Source organism: Armigeres subalbatus, chromosome 3 (genome assembly GCF_024139115.2).
Source record: "Armigeres subalbatus isolate Guangzhou_Male chromosome 3, GZ_Asu_2, whole genome shotgun sequence".
Classification (NCBI taxonomy): Eukaryota; Metazoa; Arthropoda; class Insecta; order Diptera; family Culicidae; genus Armigeres; species Armigeres subalbatus.
Window position 1 is genome coordinate 31,602,992 of NC_085141.1, and position 27,313 is coordinate 31,630,304.

The 27,313-nt window shown below is 42.8% G+C and overlaps 1 protein-coding gene across 2 annotated transcripts in view; it reads left to right on the forward strand.

Annotated features, from left to right (window-relative positions):
• The window catches only part of LOC134226089 (actin-binding Rho-activating protein-like), a 47,088-nt gene that overhangs the window by 15,233 nt on the left and 4,542 nt on the right, over positions 1-27,313 (forward strand). Inside the window, exons 1-3 of one of the 2 annotated variants that reach the window (XM_062706629.1) lie at positions 1,436-1,594; positions 15,509-15,651; positions 16,562-16,721. In XM_062706629.1, the coding sequence (XP_062562613.1) occupies positions 1,568-1,594; positions 15,509-15,651; positions 16,562-16,721 (330 nt within the window). In that variant the 5' untranslated portion in view covers positions 1,436-1,567. Of the gene's footprint in view, positions 1-1,435; positions 1,595-15,508; positions 15,652-16,561; positions 16,722-27,313 lie in introns of those variants that run through there. The other variant, XM_062706628.1, reaches the window with a different exon arrangement.

The following is a 27,313-nucleotide window of genomic DNA, read 5'->3' on the forward strand; positions in this document are numbered from 1 at the left end:
AAAAATATGACTGCAACGGCATTCGAACCCAGAACACCAAAAACAATGGTACTGGGTTGCGCTCACTTTAGGGCTTGATTAGGGGTAGCTTAGGGGTTACTCTTGGTGGCGGCACAAAAAGGATGAAAGAAGTGAGAAAACGAGCAAATCAACTTTTCGCGGCACTGACAGTGTGGGAGAAATAGTTATCTCTCATCAGGCCTTTTTTCTTTCACGCAAAATGATTTCTCGGCGAAAATCTTCTTGAGTGAGCAATGAGCATCCGCTGCTCGTGAGAATGAGGGAGCATTACGAAATCTGCCCCAGACACATTGTCACCCCCGATGGCCGTTAAATATGTTTATTAATTATTGCAAAAATTGTCCAAAAATCAACGTGAGTCTCGTTTAGAATTTGATGAAAATTCTAATTATTATTCAAGCAAAGTAATCAGTTTCCAACCCGAAAAAGTCTCCCTAATAAGACACAAAAAAAAAGTTTCCAACCCGGCTAGTCAATGACCGGAAAGATGGCATTTACCTTTGGTTGAACCAAAAGTTATACGAATTATGGTTAAAACTCAATGATGATCATATTCTGAAATCTTTTCAGGATTCGAAAAGAATTCTGTTAAGAATTTTACCACAATCCAGTTCAGCATTGAACAAGAGTCATGTTCATAACTTGTCGAAAATACTTACGAGGTTTCTTCTTTAGATTCGACGAATCATATTCAAGACTATATGAACGTCATTGCTATGATTCAGAATCCTGTTCAATATCCGAATGAATTTAATAAGAATTCTCTTACTATGCCTGAAACACTATTTATGCATATGCACAACATGTTCGAAATACGTATTTGAGGGTAACCACTTCCTTCGGTGGGGTTTAATCCCACGAAACCAGTACGCTATCAAGCCCCACCGAAGGAAGTGGTTACCCACCAAAACATTTTTCGAACTAAATCTATCGCATGCTGTGCATATGCATAAATCGAGTTTCAGACATAGTAATTAATAACCACTCCGGGTGGCTTAATACTCGGAGTATAGGCAATTAACTTTGAATCAAAAATTCTCTTCAGAATTCTAAGGAATTCGAAAATTCCCAAAACAAAACATCAGTGAGTATTATTTTGGTCAAAGTATGTGAAGGTAGCCGCTAATTGCCACAATGCGTCCCAAAGCAAACAAACAATTTCCCGAAATATCCAAAGAACGCCCACGAGACAAACAACAAACACCACGACAGCCGAACAAAGCGTGAAGGATCGAAGCGACCCGTCACCCACCTTTGGCACCGGATCCATTGATCGTGTTCGTGTCACCGCGACGGCGACGGCAACGTCAACATCGTGACTCCTTGTGTGAAAACAAAACAAAACAACGTCGCAATAGCTCTGAACCGAAGCACACACGCGCTTCCCACTTTGGTATCGCCAAAGTCCGTGAAAATCACGCCCTAGTCCCTTTTTCCGGTCAGTCGTAACTCGTTAACCGTTCACACAGCATTAGCACCGGTCTGCGACGAACCGCTGTACCTTTTGAGTGATTTCTAAATCCAGTTCAACGATCAACTCAGAGCTATGTCCTCCCAGTCCGCTTCGCAGCAGGTCAGTTTAGTTGTGTGATATATTGTGCGCCCTAATTAAATGGTTGAATCGCGGCAAATGTTAAAATTGCGGCCCCGGTGCAGCACGCGGCGGCGGCGCCCTAATTAGGCAATGTTTTGTAGCGCGATGTTGTGTACAGCCATCATCAGCTTGTCAATATCGCGATCGTAAACAGCGCGAAAAAGGAAAACTGCAAAATGTCAATAAAGTGAGCGATGGACGATGAGTGATTGATTACGACTTTACGAGTTTTGCCAAATCAGTGGCCTGCCCGTCCGCCCCCCGAGGGGCGCTTTAAACGGCTTCGCACGAAGTTCTTTCACCAATGTGTTGTGACCCATCGGTTGCGTGCTCGAGGCGCGGGAATTCTTCGACGACGCGGTTGGGGGCGTTTATTGCCGTGATGGCATGGCATGCTTGGGCCGCAACATTGCGTAAAGCAGTTTACAGCTATAAGAAGAAAGGTGCGAACCAAAGCATGCGGCGGAGCAATACAAGAGGCAGCGCGTCAAAGCGTGAAGGCGCGAAGTAGTGCAGCGCGCTTCTTCAATTGCATCAGTTGGAAGAAATCGGCGCAACTTTGAAAAGATGATGATACGGTGGAAGCGTGATATTAGTGCGAAATGCCGCGGGAATGGTTGATGGCTTTTAAGCAATACCGACGATAGTAACGACGGGATTGCATCATGGTGTATATAGTGAGGGGCGATATTTTCGATGATTTTGCATAAGCGAGGAAGTAGTGCAATAGGAGGTTCGCCATAAACTCAACGTTTCGCTGTTGAGTAACCTACAATAATGGTGCAAAACGACTTATTTGAGTAAGATCACAGCTGTTCTGATCTATTATGTGGCGTTTGGCCTTGGCAAAGGTCGGAACGGCGATGGCACTAGGATCGTAAATCAGCTTCGCGTCGTTGCCTGCCCGCTAGGAAACTGTTTGAAACGCCCAACCGTTTCAAGAATTATGACACAGACAAATGGACGAAACACTTTTCAATTTTTTTATACATGCTGTACAACGAGTTATGAAATCAGTGCAGCTTCTACGGAAGTCCTTGTTAATCCCAAAATTGTCTCACATGCCACTCAGGAACACTGTGGCAGGAAACGACGTAATTGTCATTAAGCACAATGACTGCTCCTTCAAGCTTAACGCCCCACCACACACACAATCCTAGTTGCACTTTTTGTTACCGATTTAGTTCCGCATGGTGGCATCCAATGTCCATTCATCCGGATGCCATTCACGAAGAGCAGGATTGGATTGGATCACGCTCGCTGTTCCTGATCGCGACCATTATTATGCCGCCGCCATGGTCGGTTGGCGTAGGTACCTACTTGATGCTTGCATAGACCTATCTATAGAGGGGGAACGTGTGCAGATGCTTGGCATGCAATCAAAACATCGTCATCATCATCATCAAACATTCCGAAGCGGGCGCGTCCGTCGTTGGATGAGTCGGTCGTGAAATATATTTAGAACGTTTCTAACGAGATGCGGTGTGATTAACCGTCTGGTGGTGGCGAATGAGCGGCTAGCCAAGAAGTGGCTGCTCGGAACCTGAGAAAACTAGAACCATCCAAAAAGAATGTTTAAAAGTCGCGAAATATATCTTTCAAAAGTTACGGATGGGATACTACAAAAATGCTTAAACCGTTTTACATTCCACGGAATTTTATTTTTGACTACACAATCAGTAATTGCTTTAGATTTGTCAGCAATGAAGCGAATAACATGATGAATTAAAATACTATTATTTGTCAAGCTCAAGGCTGTCTCACAGATTTCCTGTAGACACATTCCAAAGCAAGCCGCTAAGACGGATGTGTACGAAATCTAAACAGCTGTTGACGTTATGCATTTTGGACGGGCAGAATCTGCTGATAACACAGTCCCCAGAATGATTGCATCGCAGACCTATCCGGACACAAGGTCTACCCTACGCAAACTGGTGATTCCAGCAGATAAAACTGTAGAGGTTACGTCAGTTTATTTGCTTGCTCAGACTGCAGTACACTGGAATTGATAAATGCCCGTCAGGAAACGGTTGGATTCACAGTTCGAACGAAAACTGTAAATTTTCGTTCAAGTAGATGTAACAAATTGACCTCCGTGTTAATCAACGTAAGGTTATAGGTTATTTTAAATTTACACGTGCTGTAATTTACGAGTTTATTTTTTTTATAAGAAAATAAAAAAAAAGCGACCGACATGGGAATCGAACTTCAATCCACAGAGTGAGAGGCCACCTCGTTAGCCACTGGTGCATTTCAACTTCTTGAAAGTGAGCCGACCGAAGAGTATCAAGTTAAGCGTTCTGTCGATTTGATTATTCTTCATCAGACTGAACGATAACTTAAATTTACATGACACGGAAACTTCTTCGAGACGCGAGTGTTTGAGACTCAGTATACTGAATACATCACAGATTTCTCGAAGGGATGTTATAAAATCATTGAGTTACAGCGATGAAATGCTGCGTTATGAGGGCCACTTTGTACAAACATCCGAACATGTTAATTTGATTGATGCTAATATGAATAAAATAAGCGCCAGCTGCGGTTTGCATGAAATGGAATGGGATTTGTTTTGATTTGTTTTGACAGCCACGTTCTCGCACAACAAGGTTTCCGTTAGAAGCATGTAAAATTAAGTAATGTTGAATGGAAGTATCAACGATTTTATCGTTTACATCACAGAAATCGAAAATTATGATCTAGTACACATTCTGTTACCAAATTTTACATTCAGTAAGGATTTCCGTCGTGGCTAATTTTCAGAATATTTTACTGTGTTGTTAACATTTTCAAGATAATCAATTTATCAGTTTTTTATGTACATAAGTGATAAAAATGACATAGATTTCTATTTCAATTAAATTGTATTCAATGAGATTTAAAGATGGTATTATCTGGAACTAAATTGTACCATTGGTCACTGATTTGTTTCTGATTTATATTTGATTAAATGACTTGTAATTATTAATGAAAAATTTAATTTAATTTGGGTTCGTACGAACACTCTCATCCACAGATAAAAATATGTTGTGATTTTAAATGTATTTTCATGCACATATATGGAGCATGCAAATAAACGTAACTTTCAATCGATCTCGCTTTTCTTTTGAATCGAAATAAATTTAAACTGTGCTTGCATGTAAAATTCAATCAAATTTAATTGAATATCGAATGTTAATTCGTTCGATACGCATACCTGCAATTTTACACGTCGTTGAATTTTCAAGATTATTTGCTGTGTCCGTTATCTTTTCTGAACATAATTACCGAAGTTTTCAATACGATCACCAACCCTCATGGGTTTCGGTTCTGACATTCGAATGAGTAACACCCGATTTATTATTCCGAGTCAATGTCGTAACCCATCCCCATTACGATGAGTAACAGTCCAACAAATCCTTCCAATGAACGGCCGTTTATCGCTGGCAAAAGAACCGAAAAAATCATCAAAACAAAATATAACTGCAACGATTCAGCAGCCTAGGGGTCGATAATTCATTCAGCTATGCCATCAACCACATCGCCATAAAGGCGATGAAGAGCCACGCTGTAGTGAGTTAATCCATCAAATCAACAACCGTCCTATTCAGTTAGTCATAGCCACTGAAAGAAAGACTGATGCCACTTTGCATCAGCCTTACAACTTGAGCGGCGGCTGCTGGCGTTTTTTTTTTTAAATTTCCACTTTTTTTGCTTTCTGGCATTATGCGCATCGTCAAACGCCTGGCGGCACTTAGTTCAAGCTTCACCTACTTTTCGCACTCGAATCAAACAATACACTTCGAGATGCACACACTGGATGGATGGATCGCAACTTTGAAGAGCGGGCTGGATCATCGGGGCAATCTGACTCAAAGCCACACACTACACCCAGGTTTTTTTTTACACGGTTGGAATTCATTAATTTCTCGGGTAACCTGAATTTTCACAGCTTTTCAAATACACTCTGAATTTTCTTTGATTTTTTGTGAATTTTTTCGTGGGGTTAACTCATTGTTTCATTGATGCTGAAGGTCTTAAACGACTAAAACCAAACCGTGTAAAAAAAAACCTGGGTGTAGTCGAGTGACCTTTTGATGCTGCTATTTTACAACCAAAAGCTAATATGCTAATATACAACCAAAAGAATTTCTAAGTTCCATCAGAGCGGTTTGGGAATTCAAAATTTTTAGAAAGCAACTCAAGTCTAACAAACCCGGAGCCAATCGAACATCAATTCAATGCAGAACTGGATTTGTCAAAGAAAATTCAAAGAAAATTCCAATTAAATCAAATTCCAAATCAAATCCAAATCCAATCCAAATCCATTCCAACTCCAATCCAATCCAATCCAAATCCAATCGAAATCCAATCCAAATCCAATCCAAATCCAATCCAAATCCAATCCAAATCCAATCCAAATCCAATCCAAATCCAATCCAAATCCAAATCCAATCCAAATCCAATCCAAATCCAATCCAGATGCAATCCAAATGCAATCCTAATCCAATCCAAATTAAAATCCAATCCAAATCCAATTAAAATCCAATCCAAATCCAATCCAAACCAATCCAAACCAATCCAAACCAATCCAACCAATCCAAACCAATCCAAACCAATCCAAATCAATCCGAATCCAATCCAACCAATCCAAACCAATCCAACCAATCCAAACCAATCAAACCAATCCAAACCAATCCAAACCAATCCAAACCAACCAAACCAACCAAACCAAACCAAACCAATCCAAATCCAATCCAAACCAATCCAAACCAATCCAAACCAATCCAACCAATCCAAACCAATCCAAACCAATCCAAACCAACCAATCCAAACCAATCCAAACCAATCCAAACCAATCCAAACCAATCCAAATCCAATCCAAACCAATCCAAACCAATCCAAACCAATCCAAACCAACCAAACCAATCCAAACCAATCCAAACCAATCAAACCAATCCAAACCAATCCAAACCAATCCAAACCAATCCAAACCAATCCAAACCAATCCAAACCAATCCAAACCAATCCAAACCAATCCAAACCAACCAAACCAATCCAAACCAATCCAAACCAATCCAAACCAATCCAAACCAATCCAAACCAATCCAAACCAATCCAAACCAATCCAAACCAATCCAAACCAATCCAAACCAATCCACATCCAATCCAAACCAACCAAACCAATCCAAACCAATCCAAACCAACCAAACCAATCCAAACCAATCCAAACCAATCCAAACCAATCCAAACCAATCCAAACCAATCCAAACCAATCCAAACCAATCCAAACCAATCCAAACCAATCCAAACCAATCCAAACCAATCCAAACCAATCCAAACCAATCCAACCAATCCAACCAATCCAAACCAATCCAACCAATCCAACCAAACCAATCCAAACCAATCCAAACCAATCCAACCAATCCAAACCAATCCAAACCAATCCAAACCAATCCAAACCAATCCAAACCAATCCAAACCAACCAAACCAATCCAAACCAATCCAAACCAATCCAAACCAATCCAAACCAATCCAAACCAACCAAACCAATCCAAACCAATCCAAACCAATCCAAACCAATCCAAACCAATCCAAACCAATCCAAACCAATCCAAACCAATCCAAACCAATCCAAACCAACACAACCAATCCAAATGCAATCCAAACCAATCCAAATTAAAACCAATTCAAACCAATTGAAACCAATCCAAACCATTCCAACCCAATCCAAACCAATTGAAACCAATCCAAACCAATCTAAACCAATCCAAACCAATCCAACCAATCCAAACCAATCCAACCAATCCAAACCAATCCAAACCAAATCGAATCCCAAACCGAATCCAATCCAAATCCAAACCAATCCAAACCAAACCAATCCAAACCAATCCAACCCAATCCAAATACAATCCAAATACAATCCAAACCAATCCAACCAATCCAAACCAATCCAAACCAATCCAAACCAATCCAAACCAATCCAAACCAATCCAAATCCAATCCAAACCAATCCAAACCAATCCAAACCAATCCAAACCAATCCCAAACCAATCCAAACCAATCCAAACCAATCCAAACCAATCCAAACCAATCCAAACCAATCCAAACCAATCCAAACCAATCCAAACCAATCCAAACCAATCCAAACCAATCCAAACCAATCCAAACCAACCAAACCAATCCAAACCAATCCAAACCAATCCAAACCAATCCAAACCAATCCAAACCAATCCAAACCAATCCAAACCAACCAAACCAATCCAAACCAATCCAAACCAATCCAAACCAATCCAAACCAATCCAAACCAATCCAAACCAATCCAAACCAATCCAAACCAATCCAAACCAATCCAAACCAATCCAAACCAACCAAACCAATCCAAACCAATCCAAACCAATCCAACCAATCCAAACCAATCCAAACCAACCAAATCCAACCAATCCAAACCAACCAAACCAATCCAAACCAATCCAAACCAACCAAACCAATCCAACCAATCCAAACCAACCAAACCAATCCAAACCAATCCAAACCAATCCAAACCAATCCAAACCAATCCAAACCAATCCAAACCAATCCAAACCAACCAAACCAATCCAAACCAATCCAAACCAATCCAAACCAATCCAAACCAACCAAACCAATCCAAACCAATCCAAACCAATCCAAACCAACCAAACCAATCCAACCAATCCGAATCCAACCCCAATCTTAACCAAACCAATCTTAACCAACCAAACCAATCCGAACCAACCAACCAATCCAATCCGAATCCAAACCAATCCAAACCAATCCAAACCAATCCAAACCAATCCAAACCAATCCAAACCAATCCAAACCAATCCAAACCAATCCAAACCAACCAAACCAATCCAAACCAATCCAAACCAATCCAAACCAATCCAAACCAATCCAAACCAATCCAAACCAATCCAAACCAATCCAACCAATCCAAACCAATCCAAACCAATCCAAACCAATCCAAACCAATCCAAACCAATCCAACCAATCCAAACCAATCCAAACCAATCCAAACCAATCCAAACCAATCCAAACCAATCCAAACCAATCCAAACCAATCCAAACCAATCCAACCAATCCAAACCAACCAAACCAATCCAAACCAATCCAAACCAATCCAAACCAATCCAAACCAATCCAAACCAATCCAAACCAATCCAAACCAATCCAAACCAATCCAAATCCAATCCAAACCAATCCAAACCAATCCAAACCAATCCAAACCAATCCAAACCAATCCAAACCAATCCAAACCAATCCAAACCAACCAAACCAATCCAAACCAATCCAAACCAATCCAAACCAATCCAAACCAACCAAACCAATCCAAACCAATCCAAACCAATCCAAACCAACCAAACCAATCCAACCAACCAAACCAATCCAAACCAATCCAAACCAATCCAAACCAACCAAACCAACCAAACCAATCCAACCAACCAAACCAATCCAAACCAATCCAAACCAATCCAAACCAACCAAACCAATCCAAACCAATCCAAACCAATCCAAACCAATCCAAACCAACCAAACCAATCCAAACCAATCCAAACCAATCCAAACCAATCCAAACCAATCCAAACCAATCCAAACCAATCCAAACCAATCCAAACCAACCAAACCAATCCAAACCAATCCAAACCAATCCAAACCAATCCAAACCAATCCAAACCAATCCAAACCAATCCAAACCAATCCAAACCAATCCAAACCAATCCAAACCAACCAAACCAATCCAAACCAATCCAAACCAATCCAAACCAATCCAAACCAATCCAAACCAACCAAACCAATCCAAACCAATCCAAACCAATCCAAACCAACCAAACCAATCCAAACCAATCCAAACCAACCAAACCAATCCAAACCAATCCAACCAACCAATCCAAACCAATCCAAACCAATCCAAACCAATCCAAACCAACCAAACCAACCCAACCAACCAAACCAACCAAACCAATCCAAACCAACCAAACCAATCCAAACCAATCCAAACCAATCCAAACCAATCCAAACCAACCAAACCAATCCAAACCAATCCAAACCAATCCAAACCAATCCAAACCAATCCCAAACCAATCCAAACCAATCCAAACCAATCCAAACCAATCCAAACCAATCCAAACCAATCCAAACCAATCCAAACCAACCAAACCAACCAAACCAATCCAAACCAATCCAAACCAACCAAACCAATCCAAACCAATCCAAACCAATCCAAACCAACCAAACCAATCCAAACCAATCCAAACCAATCCAAACCAACCAAACCAACCAAACCAATCCAAACCAATCCAAACCAATCCAAACCAATCCAAACCAACCAAACCAACCAAACCAACCAAACCAATCCAAACCAACCAAACCAATCCAAACCAACCAAACCAATCCAAACCAACCAAACCAATCCAAACCAATCCAAACCAATCCAAACCAATCCAAATCCAACCAAACCAATCCAAACCAATCCAAACCAATCCAAACCAACCAAACCAATCCAAACCAATCCAAACCAACCAAACCAATCCAAACCAATCCAAACCAACCAAACCAATCCAAACCAATCCAAACCAATCCAAACCAACCAAACCAATCCAAACCAATCCAAACCAACCAAACCAATCCAAACCAATCCAAACCAATCCAATCCAAACCAATCCCAAACCAATCCAAACCAATCCAAACCAATCCAAACCAATCCAAACCAATCCAAACCAATCCAAACCAACCAAACCAACCAAACCAATCCAAACCAATCCAAACCAATCCAAACCAATCCAAACCAATCCAAACCAACCAAACCAATCCAAACCAACCAAACCAATCCAAACCAATCCAAACCAACCAAACCAACCAAACCAATCCAAACCAATCCAAACCAACCAAACCAATCCAAACCAACCAAACCAATCCAAACCAATCCAAACCAACCAACCAACCAATCCAAACCAATCCAAACCAATCCAAACCAACCAAACCAATCCAAACCAACCAAACCAATCCAAACCAACCAAACCAACCAAACCAATCCAAACCAACCAACCAATCCAAACCAACCAAACCAATCCAAACCAACCAAACCAATCCAAACCAACCAAACCAATCCAAACCAATCCAAACCAATCCAAACCAATCCAAACCAATCCAAACCAACCAAACCAATCCAAACCAATCCAAACCAATCCAAACCAACCAAATCCAATCCAAACCAACCAAACCAATCCAAACCAATCCAAACCAATCCAAACCAACCAAACCAATCCAAACCAATCCAAACCAATCCAAACCAAACCAATCCAAACCAATCCAAACCAATCCAAACCAACCAAACCAACCAACCAACCAATCCAAACCAATCCAAACCAATCCAAACCAACCAAACCAATCCAAACCAATCCAAACCAACCAAACCAATCCAAACCAATCCAAACCAATCCAAACCAACCAAACCAACCAAACCAATCCAAACCAATCCAAACCAATCCAACCAACCAAACCAATCCAAACCAATCCAAACCAATCCAAACCAATCCAACCAATCCAATCCAACCAACCAAACCAAACCAATCCAAACCAATCCAAACCAATCCAACCAATCCAAACCAATCCAAACCAATCCAAACCAACCAAACCAATCCAAATCCAATCCAAATCCAATCCAAATCCAATCCAAATCCAATCCAAATCCAATCCAAATCCAATCCAAATCCAATCCAAATCCAATCCAAATCCAATCCAAATCCAAATACAATTCGATTTCAATCTAAGTCCAATCAAACCCAAATCCAATCTACCTAATGCAAATACAATCCAAACGTAATCCAATCAATCCAATCCAAACCCAATATAATCCAAATCCAATCAATCCAATTCAAATCCATTTCAAATCATTCTGAACTTGATATGAACCTTATCCAATTCAAATCGTATCCTTTTCAAGTTCAAATTAAATCCATTCCCATCACTCCAAATAAAAACCAAATCTAATTCATATCTAATGCCAATGTAAATTACCCATATAATAAAAAGCAAGTTAAACATAATTCAAATCAAAACTAATCTAATGAAACTAAACCGAAGGAAGGAAGGAAGGTGCAAATGGACTCCGAATTTAATTCAAAGCAAAATCAAAGGATAGCCTATGACAAATTTTGAACAAACGCGGAAGACTAATATCAATCTGCGTCCCTTCCTAGATCACGAGTGCAACGAGTGAGGATTTCTCGCTGGTAATAAAACACTTCAAGACTGGTTGAAAACCGCACCAGCGATTTGAAACCGGTTTACTAAAACACTTTTATTAGTAATCTTGGCCACTTCCCATGAACATAAAGCATCTTAATTTTATGCCCTTCCTACATATATGGGTGCCGAAGACAATTCGTGCTGGAGGAATATCTCAATTACGTGCCAACACATATGTCGGCCAAATTAGCGTCCATTTATCTTCTCAGTTAGTCGACTGTGGTGTGCGCGATGGCGGTCACCTGGCGCCAATCTGTGTGTACTATAAGCCAAAAAGAAATCCGTTAATCGCAAATGGGCATCGGAAATCGAAAAAATACAACATGTACTGACATGAGCAACAACAAACAAATACCGCTTGGCGGATCGTTTTATTGTAATATTAGGAGAAAAGATGATGATGATAATCGGCAGCATTATGCCGCGCTAATTAGCACTGTAACGGCTTCCACAAAATAATAATAAAACTTCGAAATTGCTCACCCTTTTAGAAAAGCGAAATGCCAAACCTCGACACATCACGGCTGCAGTGTTCCACCGAAGCGGATCATAGTAACCCCAATGATTCCTATCGGCAAAATTTGACAACCGACAACCGAGGAGTGGGCTTGAACGCGGCCGTACTTCACGCTTGTCTTACTCACAACACGAAAGCCCATCCTACTAACACAGTGCGACACGTTTCGTAACCGCAATTATACTGCGACTCGATGCAAGTTAGGAGGATTATCTTTACAGTTGCGGTTTGGTCCAACCCTACATGCACCACGCAATGCAATGCATCAATGCCTGATCTGCAGTCAGCGTCGCCACCTTCGTAATTGTTAACGGTGATGGTCTCTGCTGGCGATGGGGGCTACACGTGGAGCATGATTGCGTAAAGTCGGCGGCGCACTGAACTGATCCAAATTTTCGGATCGGGGCAGGATTGCTCTCATAGGAAAGATTTAACCTTTCACCGCTCTGCAGCGAGTCGTAAAACGGTTCACTGAACGTGCGTCATTTCGGCTCCATTGAAGTAGCGATTTGGGATGAACCTTCGAATGGCGATTGTTAACCGTACGTATTGAGATAATAAATGATTAAATTGGACGGGCTGTAAAGCTCAACAGTCCTTTGTATTGCTTAGACCCTGAGACGATACTTTCCCTTGCAATTACTCGTTTTCTATCAGACAAGTACAATAAAATAACCCGATAGTTGAGCCAACTGCAGATAGGTAATTGCGGTGTGACTTGCTTATCTAACCCTGGCGATGCAATATCGTCAGATATGAAGTGATATAAATGAAATGGGATCCAATGTTTGGTACTGATTGACGCCTAGACGAAACACTGGCGAATTAGCCGTAATTGTGCACAGTTTGTGCGTATCAAGTTTTATTGTCGGAGTCATCTTGGCGATTAAAAGTTTGACTGTTTTTTTGTAGATTCATTTGGATATGTTTAAGAACACGATCTACTATTCATTCCCAGTTCTTTCGAAGACAGTTAAATCAGCGCCTTTGATTAATAAATCATCACATGGCACGCCACATCTTCATTATGTTAATTTTTGGACGGGCAAAGAGCCACCAACCATGCTGTCGATTGCAAATTCCCACGATGGCAAAATGCTTCTCATCGAAGTAGGCATGAGCGTGACGTGGCCAACCATATCATGCTCACAAATCTCGATATCGCAATCATGATAAGACACGTACAACAAGTACTTTCGCTTTCGCAAAGCCTACTTGCACTTTTATGTGAAGCGTGGCGCGTCATGTGGAGGTTTGTTGCGTTCGATTACGCACAATCACCGTGTAGTACATCTTGTTGCTAATGAGGTTTGCGTTTTGAGGTTAGAATTTGTTTTGTTCGAATGCGTGTTTTGCTGGTTAAAAATAAAGAATTGGCTCTGGAATTTCTTCTGATTGGCAGGTCCTTTGTGGACTGGACGGCAGCCTCACGATCCATTCTAGCTAATTGCAAAACAGGGGTTTGGTGCATGCGAAGATTTGCACTCAAGTGGAACGAACTCTGATGCGATCGATTGGTTTTGATTGGTTCTGACCTGACCGAGTTAATTACCATAGGTGAATAAAACCACTGGTCTGCAGTCGAATGGTAGTTCATAGTGATTCGGAAGTTGTAGCGTTAACATCGCGCTTTTCTGTATAAGAGTTTCCTAACGAAGTCAACCAGTCTAAGGAGGGAGTTTGCGGTTCGCGTAAGAAAAACCATTATGGGTGGAATCGTTTCGCGAGTGTTCCGCGGTCATCCCGATCAGTCGCAGTGTGGCAAATGCATGCGTAGCTGCTGTGTCTGTCTCGATACCAATATGGAGCTTACGCAGCGGCGGTTATTAAGGTTGGAGGCACGGGAACGACGGCGAAGCATGGCTCTGAGTTTAGGAGTCGGTTTGACCGACGAAGAGGAAGAAGCCTTAGTTTTGGAAGAAGCGGCAGCTCGAGCTGTGCAACGTCAGCTTACGATTAGGAGAAGCCGTGCGCCAGCTGTTCGAAGACGACAGGCTCAACAACAACAACAACAACAACAACAAGAGCAGGAGGAACCTGAAGAAGAACAAGAGGAACAACCTCAACAACCCCAACGACAACCCACTACAAGACGTCGTCAACAGCAGCAGCAGCAGCAGCAGCAGCAACAGCAACAAGAACCAGAACAGGAAGAGGAAGAACAAGAAGAAGAACAGCCAGCCCAGCAAAGAAGGCGTCCAGCGCAAAGACGTCGCCAACAGGCTCAATCAGGAGAAGGAGAACAGGAGCAGGAACAGCAACAACCCCGTCGTCGACAGCAAGGTGGCCAACGTAGACGTGCAAACCAAGGGCGTCAGAACGAAGAAGAGGAAGGAGAGGAACAAGAAGAAGAACAACAGCAGCCAAGACGCCGACAATCTACTCGTTCGCGAACTCAACGTCGTCAAAACCGGCGACAGCAAGAAGAAGAAGAAGAAGAGGAAGAAGAACCTGAAGAACGGGAACAGCCTCGGCGAAGACGTACTCAGCGACGACAACAGAGACGTCAAGAGGAGGACGAAGAAGAGCAGGAGAGCGAAGAAGAACGAAGACGTCCACGCCGTCGTCCTTCCCAACGCCGCTCTCAACGCCGTCGTTCGGAAGAGGAGGAAGATGAATCCGAAGAATCTGAACCTCGCCGCCCTCGTCGCCGAAGTCCCGAACGCCGCCGTGATCAAAGGCGTAGTGAACCATCCGAGGAATCCGAACAGGAAGAACGAACTGAACGTCGGGAACGTCGAGAACGCCGCAAGGAACAGCGTCTGCGCGAAAAAATCGAACGAGAATTGCGTCTAAAGGAAAACATCTGTCGCAATGAGTCACTTCGTTGTCACCCTCCACCACCGCCACCAGCAGCCGTTCAGCCGCAGCCACGTGAACAGGAACCTCCGGTCGCTCATGGTCCGAACGTCCGTCGTATGGTCGCTTGTTACGAACTGATGCGTTCCGACGTTAGCGAATGTGAATCGCAGTCCATGCAGAATCTACTCAATCGTGTGGACGATCATCCTATGCGGAACTCCATGCGCCGTAAAGAACGTTGCTGTAAAGATCTTCCTCTATTTCACAAAAATATTTATAATCGATTTTCATCTAACCATCGACTTTCTCTCTTTATTATTACAGGACTCGCCCCTATCGTCCAAGGTCGCCCTATTTAACAATGTTACCAAAAGCCATATTCAGTCGCAAATAGCGAACCCCTTCTCGGAATCTCAAGGCGAACGCGGCATGCAGAGACTGAAGATCAGCAAAGAGGAATACGGCAGGTAGGTGCCAACGATTTGTGTTCTGACCTTTCCCACGAGTGGTCACTTATCGTGCCGTTTATGACCAACTGACCAACTAACCAACCACGCTTTCACTCTTTGTATTTATTCTCTCTTTTGTATACCGTGTGCGTTCACAAAATAAACAAAAACAAAACCCCCTAACGCTTGACTAACCCCAGCGACGATACCGTGTGCAGCTGAATGCAAGAAACGATCAAAGGCGGCCACCATCGACCGGGGAATTCTGCCGCTGCCCATGGCCTACTGCTCCAGTATCATCGTCGACGCATCGTTCGTTGCCCGTCAAACCTCGCTCTGCAAGCCAGCCAGCTAGCCAGTCCGAGTGAACGCGAGTCCGAGTGTAGCGCCTTGCCTCTAATGCATCTCATTATCGGCCTCCTCTTCCACTTACATATTCAGCAGCAGTAATTAATCACTTAACCGAATCGCAATTCAAACCGTAGAAGAAGAAAAAAAAACTTAGAATTTTCCAATTATGACTATTATCCAACTCAATTAACCGCATTAGTTATAGACGCTAGAGCTAGAGGTGAGCGTAGTCGCAGCACGGAAAGAACGCTTAAACAGTATTTTAGTCGCACTTCTCTTATGTATGAGAACTGTCAAACTGAACCTAGTCATATCGCTATGGGTCGATCAGTGTAGAATGAGCATTCTTCCCGTTTTCGCGCGCTCGTTCTTAGGCTTAATCAATGTATTATTTCTTGTATGATGTAGTTTTGTGTGTAGTCGTAGTCAACTAATAAATTATAACCCTATAGTACCGTAAGCCTAACCAGAAATGAGTTTTCTTAATCGCTTACCTACCATGTCCCTGTCTTACCTGTTTGTTCTATTTGGTTCTGACATTATGGTTTGACTTCACCCACTTTTTCCTCCCAAACAGACCTAAGGCCGGCAGCCTTACCGAGTACCGGGGGAAGAAAGCCAACATCCAGGTGTACCAGGAGATGCTGGAGTTGTGTACCGTGATCCACGATGAGGGAGAGGCCATCTCCGACAACGAACCGGAACTGCGAGGTCTCCTGTTCGGGGAGCTGTTCAATGTAAGATTCGTTCTTGAATTTAATTTGTGGTTTGACAGTATTTCGGGAATCGCCGGCGACCGATCAATGCAAGTATTGGATAGAGTTGGGTGAAATTCTATAGAAGATGTCTGGAAATGTGCTGTAGATTGATGGAGTTTCTTGAATGAAGTCGATGGACATTGAAGAAAGAATTGACAGGATTCAGTAAATGACACACCAGCAACTGGATTGTGGCCAAATTCGGTCAAATATAAATTGCGTCAAATGAGTTGAAACATGTATGCTACTCGGGTTATGTCTACTGGAATACGCTTATTTGTATGTCTACAGTTGCCTAAGTCTGCAAGAATTAATCATTTATTTATCTTGCTAGTTAAGTATGAAGAAGATAAGACTTGAGTTTGATGTTCCTGTGGTTTTCTTCCATAAAGTCATTGCCTGTGGTTAGTCATGCTCCATATATTATAAATTGTTCACATTCTTCCGTTGCAACCAAGCAAACGTACCCAATGACCTAATCGAGACAAACATGAGTCTAGTTATATTATAGGTGTTGCATATATTGCAGTAACTATATGGCGTTAGATTGGATTTCCTTATAACTTATTACAGTTTATCAAACGATATGCTCCGAAGCCAACATCTTTATGAGATAGCAAATTTCCCGCAACGAATTGCATTCAATGGGGCCAAAACCTAGTTGATCTTTATTGAAGTTATTCACGATCAACCAACCAGGTCGAAAGTTATAAAGAAAATGGATTATTAAATCAAAAAGGGTGGTCTCTTGATTGATTACAAGTAAGACAGTTGCTACTAGGTGACCTCGTTCTATTGTCTCAGTCGATTCTTTAACTTTCCCAAGGAACCCACATTTCTTTGAAGCCTTCAACTACATTTCAAAAATCGGAACAAAAACTTAAAAAGCGGGCGAATGTTGGGCCAAGCGGAGTAAAAAACTGTCGAAAAAGATGTGAAATCATGGAAATAATACTGGCATCACTTGTACTTTTAGCTAGCCTCTTATGGATGAAAAATTTAAACAAGTTGAATTGGAACCACTTTTGACGGTTCGTTTGGGATTAAGATGGTGTCTCCACCTATCTCTTATTCTAGTATTTCTAGGTTACACTAGCCACTGTTTTCAAATTCAATGAGTGTTTTGTTCTTTTTTGCTCTTCGTTTCAATTTTATTGCGATCTGCTTATCAGTTTTCACCACATCAATCTGCGCGACAGTCGCATCTTCTTTTGTTTTATTCAGCATCCCGGTGTCGAGCTCCGTAATTTTCTTTTTTGTTGGTTTGAAACACCAGTATGTAAGCCGTTCTTGTACCACCGGAATGATCTTTTTCAGATGATTAGGGTAAAATTACCAATAGTGGACCCCCAGCAGCAGAATTTTGCACTTCCTGTTATAAGGCGAGTAAATATCCAACATATTAATTTCGCGTGATATCTAATAACGAGTACTGCATCTTCCTGCACTCTCAAATACACGACGTTATTCGTTGACATTAACATTTGAAAGTCTGACTGAATTTGCCCTACAGAAAACCCTTTGAGGGTCCATAATAGGAAATTACTTCCCTACACACTTAAAATAAATCGCAGATTTCTGTGAAATTTCACCAAAATCTCAACAACAGAACTGTTCGGTGAATAATTTTAAAGATTTTCGGTGGTTTTGACAGTTGAACAAAGGAAAAATCGCCGAAAATTTTGTGAAATAATTACCGAACAAATCTGCTGTTGAGATTTCGGTGAATTGAAGCAAAATTCACCGAAATCTGTGAAATAATTTAAGTGTGTATAGTCGACACTCCATTTGATTTTCATGTTCCGTCTCGGGATGTTCTTATTATGGCACCCCAAAATATTCCTACACGCTAAAAATGAACTACTCAAAATTGAGTCGAATCCGACTCATTTTCATTAAAAACGGGACAACTCAAAATTTGAGTAAGAAATACTACTTCAATAAAATGATGATTGCACTTTAACTAGGAGTCTGTTTGTCGTAAAATGCACTTAGATAGATAGATAAACTTGATTCACATCTGTCGTATTAAACATTAATGGAAGGCCAAGCTTAACTTTCGCGAAATCATCATTTTATTGAAGTAGTATCTTTTACTCAAATTTTGAGTTGTCCCGTTTTTAATGAAAATGAGTCGGATTCGACTCAGTTTTGAGTAGTTCATTTTCAGCGTGTATAGTGGACATTCCCGTGTTTATTTTAATTTGAAATAAAATTGTAAAAAACGTCTAAGGCGTCTAAGCATCTTTCTCTTTCAAGCGTATACCGTGGTGCATCGAAATCCGTAGATTTAAGTACTTCAGTATATGTAAAAGTCTTTAGATAATACAAATCGAATGCAAATCGAACGTTCGTCATTGATCTAACTGCAAGAGGGCATCTATTTTTTATGTGCTCTACTGTACTGCCGCTAACCGCAAGTCGAGCACATCTGTGTATAGGCTGCCTCACACCTCGGGAAAATTTTCCAGCGGATTTTGAGCCCCGTGTATTTTAAATGGGGCCGGGATTTTGATTTTCCGTGTCCAAATTCCGAAAACATCGCATATGCAAAAATGCATGGGGAAAAAATCCGCGAACCAAATTCCCGAGGTGTGAGACTACCTTATGGACGCCCATATATAGATGTGCTCGACTTGCGGTTAGCGGCAGTGTATTGCATTGAAAGTAATGAAAAATATGATAAAATTACGAACAAAAACAACACCTCCCGAATCGAAATCCGTCCACCGCGGACGGACTTCGAATCAAAGAATCATAATTCGTACAGCTATTTTCTAACAAAATAGGTATTTAAATTAAAGCAGACCAATTGATCAAATTAACACTGTGAATAGCGCAATACGCACCTTGAGAAGCGATCCCTTTGTTATTTATGCTGCTGATCTTGCTCTATTAATTGCAATTTGCAATTTAAACACACTCACTTTCGGTACAATTGTGTCCAACACGCGAACAAAATGGCACCTGAAACTTCGCGTTTGCGGGTGCCGATTTGTTTTTGAATTATGTTATTTTAATTTCAGAGCCTACTTTCCATTTCAATGGCCAGAAAGCTTTCTGTCAAGCATAAGATCAAGATAAGATAAATGATTCATACATTAATTCCCTCAAACCCCTTTTATTTTATTGATATCTAACGAAGTGGACGGATTTCGGTGCTGTACGGATTGCGGTCCACCACGGTAGCAAAGATCGGGAAAAGTTATCCGAATGTTTTCAAGATATTACTAGGGAATCGACTGTTGGATTCACGGAGTACAAGTTTTCCAAATTTTAGAACGTGGCGCCAGTCTTATTTTGTCATGTCTCACTTCGAAGAGCCATAATAAAAATATCACACATTATAATAATGGTATACGAACAATCTGGCGCCTGCCTAGGATGTGGTGGGGTTTAACAGTGGACCCTGTTAAACCTCTGTAAAAAGCTGCATGTATCCGCAAGTAGGCTCCGCCACAGCGACCGTGTGCCGCTCAAGGCGCACAAGCCCAAGTCCTGGTGTTAGGTGGGACGCTAAACAGCCCTGACACGACGGCCCTCCGACGAGACAGGAGGTTTGCGCAGGCCCAATAAGCCGCCTTTAAAAACAACCATTACGAACGACATAGAAGATAATATGACTCGATTCAATCGGCAACGACCTAGGCGACGAATAAAGGATCACGATTGGAAGCTTGGAACATGGAACTGCAAGTCGCTAGGCTTCGCAGGTTGCGACAGGATAATCTACGATGAATTACATCCCCGCAACTTCGACGTCGTAGAGCTGCAGGAAATCTGAAAGATTTTTGGACAGGACAGAAAGTGTGGAAAAGCGGGCATCGAGCGGCTACCTTCTATCAAAGCTGTGGCACCACCAACAAGCTGGGAACCGGCTTCATAGTGCTGGGAAAGATGCGCCAACGCGTGATTGGGTGACAGCCAATCAACGCAAGGATGTGCAAGCTGAGGATAAAAGGCCGATTCTTCAACTATAGCATCATCAACGTGCACTGCCCACACGAAGGGAGACCCGACGACGAGAAAGAAGCGTTCTATGCACAGCTGGAGCAGACATACGATGGATGCCCACTGCGGGACGTCAAACTCGCCATCGGTGACATGAACGCTCAGGTAGGAAGGGAGGAAATGTATAGACCGGTCATCGGACCGGATAGTCTGCATACCGTATCGAACGACAACGGCCAACGATGCATACACTTTGCAGCCTCCCGCGGAATGGTAGTCCGAAGCACTTTTTTTCCCCCGCAAGAATATCCACAAGGCCACATGGAAATCACCTAATCAAGTAACGGAAAGCCAAATCGACCACGTTCTAATCGACGGTAAATTCTTCTCCGACATCACGAACGTACGCACTTACCGCAGTGCAAATATTGAATCCGACCACTACCTCGTTGCAGTATGTCTGCGCTCAAAACTCTCGACGGCGTACAACACGCGTCGGAGTCGTCCGTTGCGGCTTAGCATTGGGCGGCTACAAGACGGTGGACTAGCCCAAGACTACGCGCAGCAGCTGGAAGTGGCACTCCCATCGTAAGAGCAGCTACGCGCAGCCTTTCTTTAAAATGGCTGGAGAGATATCCGATCCGCCTTGGAATCACCGAAAGCGCTGTACTGGGTACGGTGCCTCCGGATCAATGAAACGTGGTATGACGGCGAATGTGAGCAGTTAGTTTTTTATTTGTTTGGGCGAACGAGGCACGATACAAACGGGCGCGGAACAGACAAAACTTGATTTTTCGGAAGAAATAGCGCCAGCAGGAAGATCGAGACGGAGCAACTGTACCGCGCTAATAACGCACGAAAGTTCTATGAGAAGTTTAACCGTTCACGTAAGGGCCACGTGCCACAGCCTAATATGTGTGAGGACATAAACGAGAACCTTCTTACAAACGAGCGTGAGGTGATCCGAAGGTGGCGGTAGGACTACGAAGAGCACCTGAATGGCGATATTGCAGACAACGGTGGCGGTATGGTAATTAACCTAGGAGCACGCGCGCAGGACATGCGATTTCCGGCTCCGAATATCCAGGAAATTCAGGAGGAGAACGGCCGGCTGAAAACAACAAAACCTCTGGAGTAGATCAACTAGCAGGAAAGATATTTAAACACGGTGGTGAGGCACTGGCTAGAGCGCTGCACTGGGTCATTACCAAGATTTGGGAGGATGAGGTTCTGCCGCAGGAGTGGATGGAAGGTGTCGTGTGTCCCATCTACAAAAGGGCGATAAGCTGGATTGTAGCAACTACCGCGCAATCACATTGCTGAACGCCGCCTACAAGGTACTCTCCCAAATTTTATGCCGTCGACTAGCACCAACTGCAAGGGAGTTCGTGGGGCAGTACCAGGCGGTTTTATGGGCGAACGCTCCACCACGGACCAGGTGTTCGCCATTCGCCAAGTACTGTAGAAATGCCGCGAATACAACGTGCCCACACATCATCTATTCATCGACTTCAAAGCCGCATATGATACAATCGATCGGGACCAGCTATGGCAGGCTAATGCACGAACACGGTTTTCCGGATAAACTGACACGATTGATCAAAGCGACGATGGATCGGGTGATGTGCGTAGTTCGAGTTTCAGGGGCATTCTCGAGTCCCTTCGATACCGCAGAGGGTTACGGCAAGGTGATGGTCTTTCGTGTTTGCTATTCAACATCGCAGGAAGGGTAATACGAAGAGCAGGGATTAACACGAGTGGTACAATTTTCAATAAGTCCGTCCAGCTATTTGGTTTCGCCGACGACATAGATATTATGGCACGTAACTTTGAGAAGATGGAGGAAGCCTACATCAGACTGAAGAGGGAAGCTAAGCGGATCGGACTAGTCATCAACACGTCGAAGATAGGCAGAGGTTCAAGAGAAGACATCAGAGCCACCCACCGCGAGTTTGCATCGGTGGTGACGAAATCGAGGTGGTAGAAGAAATTTTGTACTTTGGGGCACTGGGGGCTGCCGAAAAAGACACCAGCAGAGAAAATCGGGGGCGCATAGTGGCTGGAAAACGTACGTACTTTGGACTCCGCAAGACGCTCCGATCGAATAGAGTTCGCCGCCGTACCAAACTGACAATCTACAAAACGCTAATTAGACCGGTAGTCCTCTACGGACACGAGACCTGGACGATGCTCGTGGAGGACCAACGCGCACTTGGAGTTTTCGAAAGGAAAGTGCTGCGTACCATCTATGGTGGGGTGCAGATGGCGGACGGTACGTGGAGGAGGCGAATGAACCACGAATTGCATCAGCTGTTGGGAGAACCATCCATCGTTCACACCACGAAAATCGGACGACTGCGGTGGGCCGGGCACGTAGCCAGAATGTCGGAAAGTAACCCGGTTAAAATGGTTCTCGACAACGATCCGACGGGCACAAAAAGGCGAGGTGCATAGCGGGCAAGGTGAATCGATCAAATGGAAGATGATTTGCGGACCCTCCGCAGGCTGCGTAGTTGGCGACGTGTAGCCATGGACCGAGCCGAATGAAGAAGACTTTTATATAGCGCACAGGCCACTTCGGCCTTAGTCTGAATAAATAAAATAACTTCGACGTCGTAGAGCTGCAGGAAATCAGAAAGATTTTTGGACAGGACAGAAAGTGTGGAAAAGCGGGCATCGAGCGGCTACCTTCTATCAAAGCTGTGGCACCACCAACGAGCTGGGAACCGGCTTCATAGTGCTGGGAAAGATGCGCCAACGCGTGAGTGGGTGGCAGGCAATCAACGCAAGGATGTGCAAGCTGAGGATAAAAGGCCGATTCTTCAACTATAGTATCAACGATCACTGCCCAAGTGCCCACACGAAGGGAGACCCGACGACGAGAAAAAAAAAACGTTCCATGCACAGCTGGAGTAGACATACGATAGATGCCCACTACGGGGCGTCAACATTATCATCGGTGACATGAACGCTCAGGTAGGAAAGGAGGAAATGTATAGACCGGTCGTCAGACCGGATAGTCTGCATATATCGAACAACAACGGCCAACGATGCATAAACTTTGCAGCCTCCCGCGGAATAGTAGTCCGAAGCACTTTTTTCCCCGCAAGAATATCCACAAGGCCACATGGAAATCACCTAATCAAGTAACGGAAAGCCAAATCGACCACGTTCTAATCGACGGTAAATTCTTCTCCGACATCACGAACGTACGCACTTACCGCAGTGCAAATATTGAATCCGACCACTACCTCGTTGCAGTATGTCTGCGCTCACAACTCTCGACGGCGTACAACACGCGTCGGAGTCGTCCGTTGCGGCTTAGCATTGGGCGGCTACAAGACGGTGGACTAGCCCAAGACTACGCGCAGCAGCTGGAAGTGGCACTCCCAACGGAAGAGCAGCTAGGCGCAGCATTTCTTGAAAATGGCTGGAGAGATATTCGATCCGCCATTGGAAGCACCGCAACCGCTGCACTAGGTACGGTGCCCCCGGATCAGAGAAACGACTGGTATGACGGCGAATGTGAGCAGTTAGTTTTTTATTTGTCTGGGCGAACGAGGCACGATACAAACGGGCGCGGAACAGACAAAACTTGATTTTTCGGAGGGAAAAGCGCCAGCAAGAAGACCGAGACGGAGCAACTGTATCGCGCTAATAACGCACGAAAGTTCTATCAGAAGTTAAACCGTTCACGTAAGGGCCACGTGCCACAGCCTAATGTGTGAGGACATAAACGGAACCTTCACAAACGAGCGTGAGGTGATCCAAAGGTGGCGGTAGGACTACGAAGAGCACCTGAATGGCGATATTGCAGACAACGGCGGTATGGTAATTAACCTAGGAGCATGCGCGCAGGACATGCGACTTCCGGCTCCGAATATCCAGGAAATTCAGGAGGAGAACGGCCGGATGAAAACAACAAAACCTCTGGAGTAGATCAACTACCAGGAGGTGATTACCAAGGTTTGGGAGGATGAGGTTCTGCCGCAGGAGTGGATGGAAAGGTGTCGTGTGAGTGTGTCCCATCTACAAAAAGGGTGATAAGCTGAATTGTAGCAACTACCGCGCAATCACATTGCTGAACGCCGCCTACAAGGTACTCTCCCAAATTTTATGCCGCCGACTAACACCTATTGCAAGAGAGTTCGTGGAGCAGTACCAGGCGGGATTTATGGGTGAACGCTCTACCACATACCAGTATTCGCCGTACGTCAGGTATTGCAGAAATGCCGCGAATATAACGTGCCCACACATCATCTATTTATCGACATAGCGAAATAGCGATCGGGACCAGCTATGGCAGCTAATGCACGAAAACGGATTTCCGGATAAACGGTTGATCAAGACGACGATGGATCGGGTGATATGCGTAGTTCGAGTTTCAGGGGCAGGCTCAAGTCCCTTCGAAACGCGCCGAGGGTTACGGCAAGGTGATGGTCTTTCGTGTCTGCTATTCAACATCGCTTTGGAGGGAGTAATATGAAGGGCAGGGATTCCCGACCAGTAGATAGTAACAGATTTATATCAGAACTTGTTATTCTGTTACAGCAAATTTTTATAACAGCGGTTAAAATAACAAAAATTGTAACAAAATCTCTTCTAGTTTTAACAAAAATATTACTAAATAAGTTATAAATTGAACAAAAATGTAACTCGATGTGTTACATAAAAAGTAGTGAGAACCCGACCAGTTAGTCATAACAAAATTTTATCACAATTATATCAATATGTGTTACAAATAAGAAAGCTTGTAACAATTTTGTTATAAGTTCTCTGTCAAAAATGGAGGAAAGAGAATTTAATGATCGTCATAACATGATTATAACATAATTTGTTATGTTTATTCTTACCGAAAAAAAAATTGCCTACATTTTTGGTAGATAGGAATTGGAAAAAACGAAGGTACCACCCGACCAGTTAGTCATAACAAAATTTTATCATAATTATATCAATATGTGTTACAAATAACAAAACTTATAATAATTTTGTTATAAATTCCCTGTCAAAGTTGGAGGAAAGAAATTTCATGATCGTCATAACATGATTATAACATAATGTGTTAGGTTTTTTCTTTCGAAAAAAGAATTGCCTACATTTTTGGTAGATAGGAATTTGAAAAAAAAAAACGAAGGTACCACCTTCAGTATAACTTGAACCTACATTCAAAGTTGAAGCAGCAGGACAAAGTTAATTGCCTACATTGTGGATAATCATAATCTTTTCAATAACATAATTTGTTATAGTATAACATATTTTCACCGCTTTTTATGTAACACATCGAGTTATATTTTTGTTCGAATTATAACATATTTAGTAATATTTTTGTTAGTACTAGAAGTGATTTTGTTACAATTTTTGTTATTTTAACTACTAATGGTACATGTTTTATAACAACCGCTGTTATGAAAAACGACTGTAACAGAATAACAAGTTCTGATATAAATCTGTTACTATCTACTGGTCGGGCACCTTCAGTATAACTAGAACCTACATTCGAAGTTGACCCAGCTGGACAAAGTTAATTGCCTACATTATGGATAATCATAACTTTTTCAAGAACATAATTTGTTATAGAATAAGCTATTCCCGACCAGTAGATAGTAACAGATTTATATCAGAACTTGTTATCCTGTTACAGCAAATTATATGAGCCAATTTTTCTTACTCCAGTTCGATTACCTGCGCTGCAAAACGCTTCGCTGTTCTTATATCCACTGAACCCTCCTTAGTCGTGCGGTAAGATGCGCGGCTACAAAGCAAGACCATGCTGAGGGTGGCTGGGTTCGATTCCCGGTGCCGGTCTAGATAATTTTCGGCTTGGGAATTGTCTCGACTTCCCTGGGCATAAAAGTATCATCGTGCAAGCCTCATGATATACGAATGCAGAAATGGTAACTTGGCTTAGAAACCTCGCGGTTAATAACTGTGGAAGTGCTTAATGAACACTAAGCTGCGAGGCGGCAATGTCCCAGTGGGGGATGTAGTGCCAACGAAGAAGAAGAAGAAGATATCCACTGAACAGTGGCGTAGCCACGGGGGTGGTTTTGGGCATAACCCCCCCCCCCCAGAGACAAAATTTTTGGAAGAAATTTTTTTTTCGAAAAAAAAAATGTTCGGACAACCCCCTCAGACCAATTTTCTGGCTACGCCACTGCCACTGAAAGTTCGTTCGTGATTGCTTAAATGCAACGGACTGTTTGACTGAACCTAATCCTTGAGACTCCAAGAAAATCCTACGATGAATTACACATACGGCGTTGGAATGCCCGAACTTCACTTCAACCCATCCTTATCCTATCCCATGGCGTTCGAGTGGTCTCTCTATTATCGGCCTTTGATTGACTTGCGCTCTCATTGTCCCTCCAAACGCTGCAAAATAAAAATGAAAATTACGAAATTATTAAAATGATTCTGTTCGGGATTTGAGTTAAAATGGTATTATTCAAATGTGAACCTTACTAATACCTACATAACTAATGTCAGTTAAATGTGACCAGTCCCAGGATAATCTTTCTTTGGCATTATGGTCTGATGATAGGAAGAACAATGAGTTCAAAAAGAAAAGTAAACTGCCAATGATCGCTTATCAGTCTCTTCTTTGCTTGATTTCCTATTCA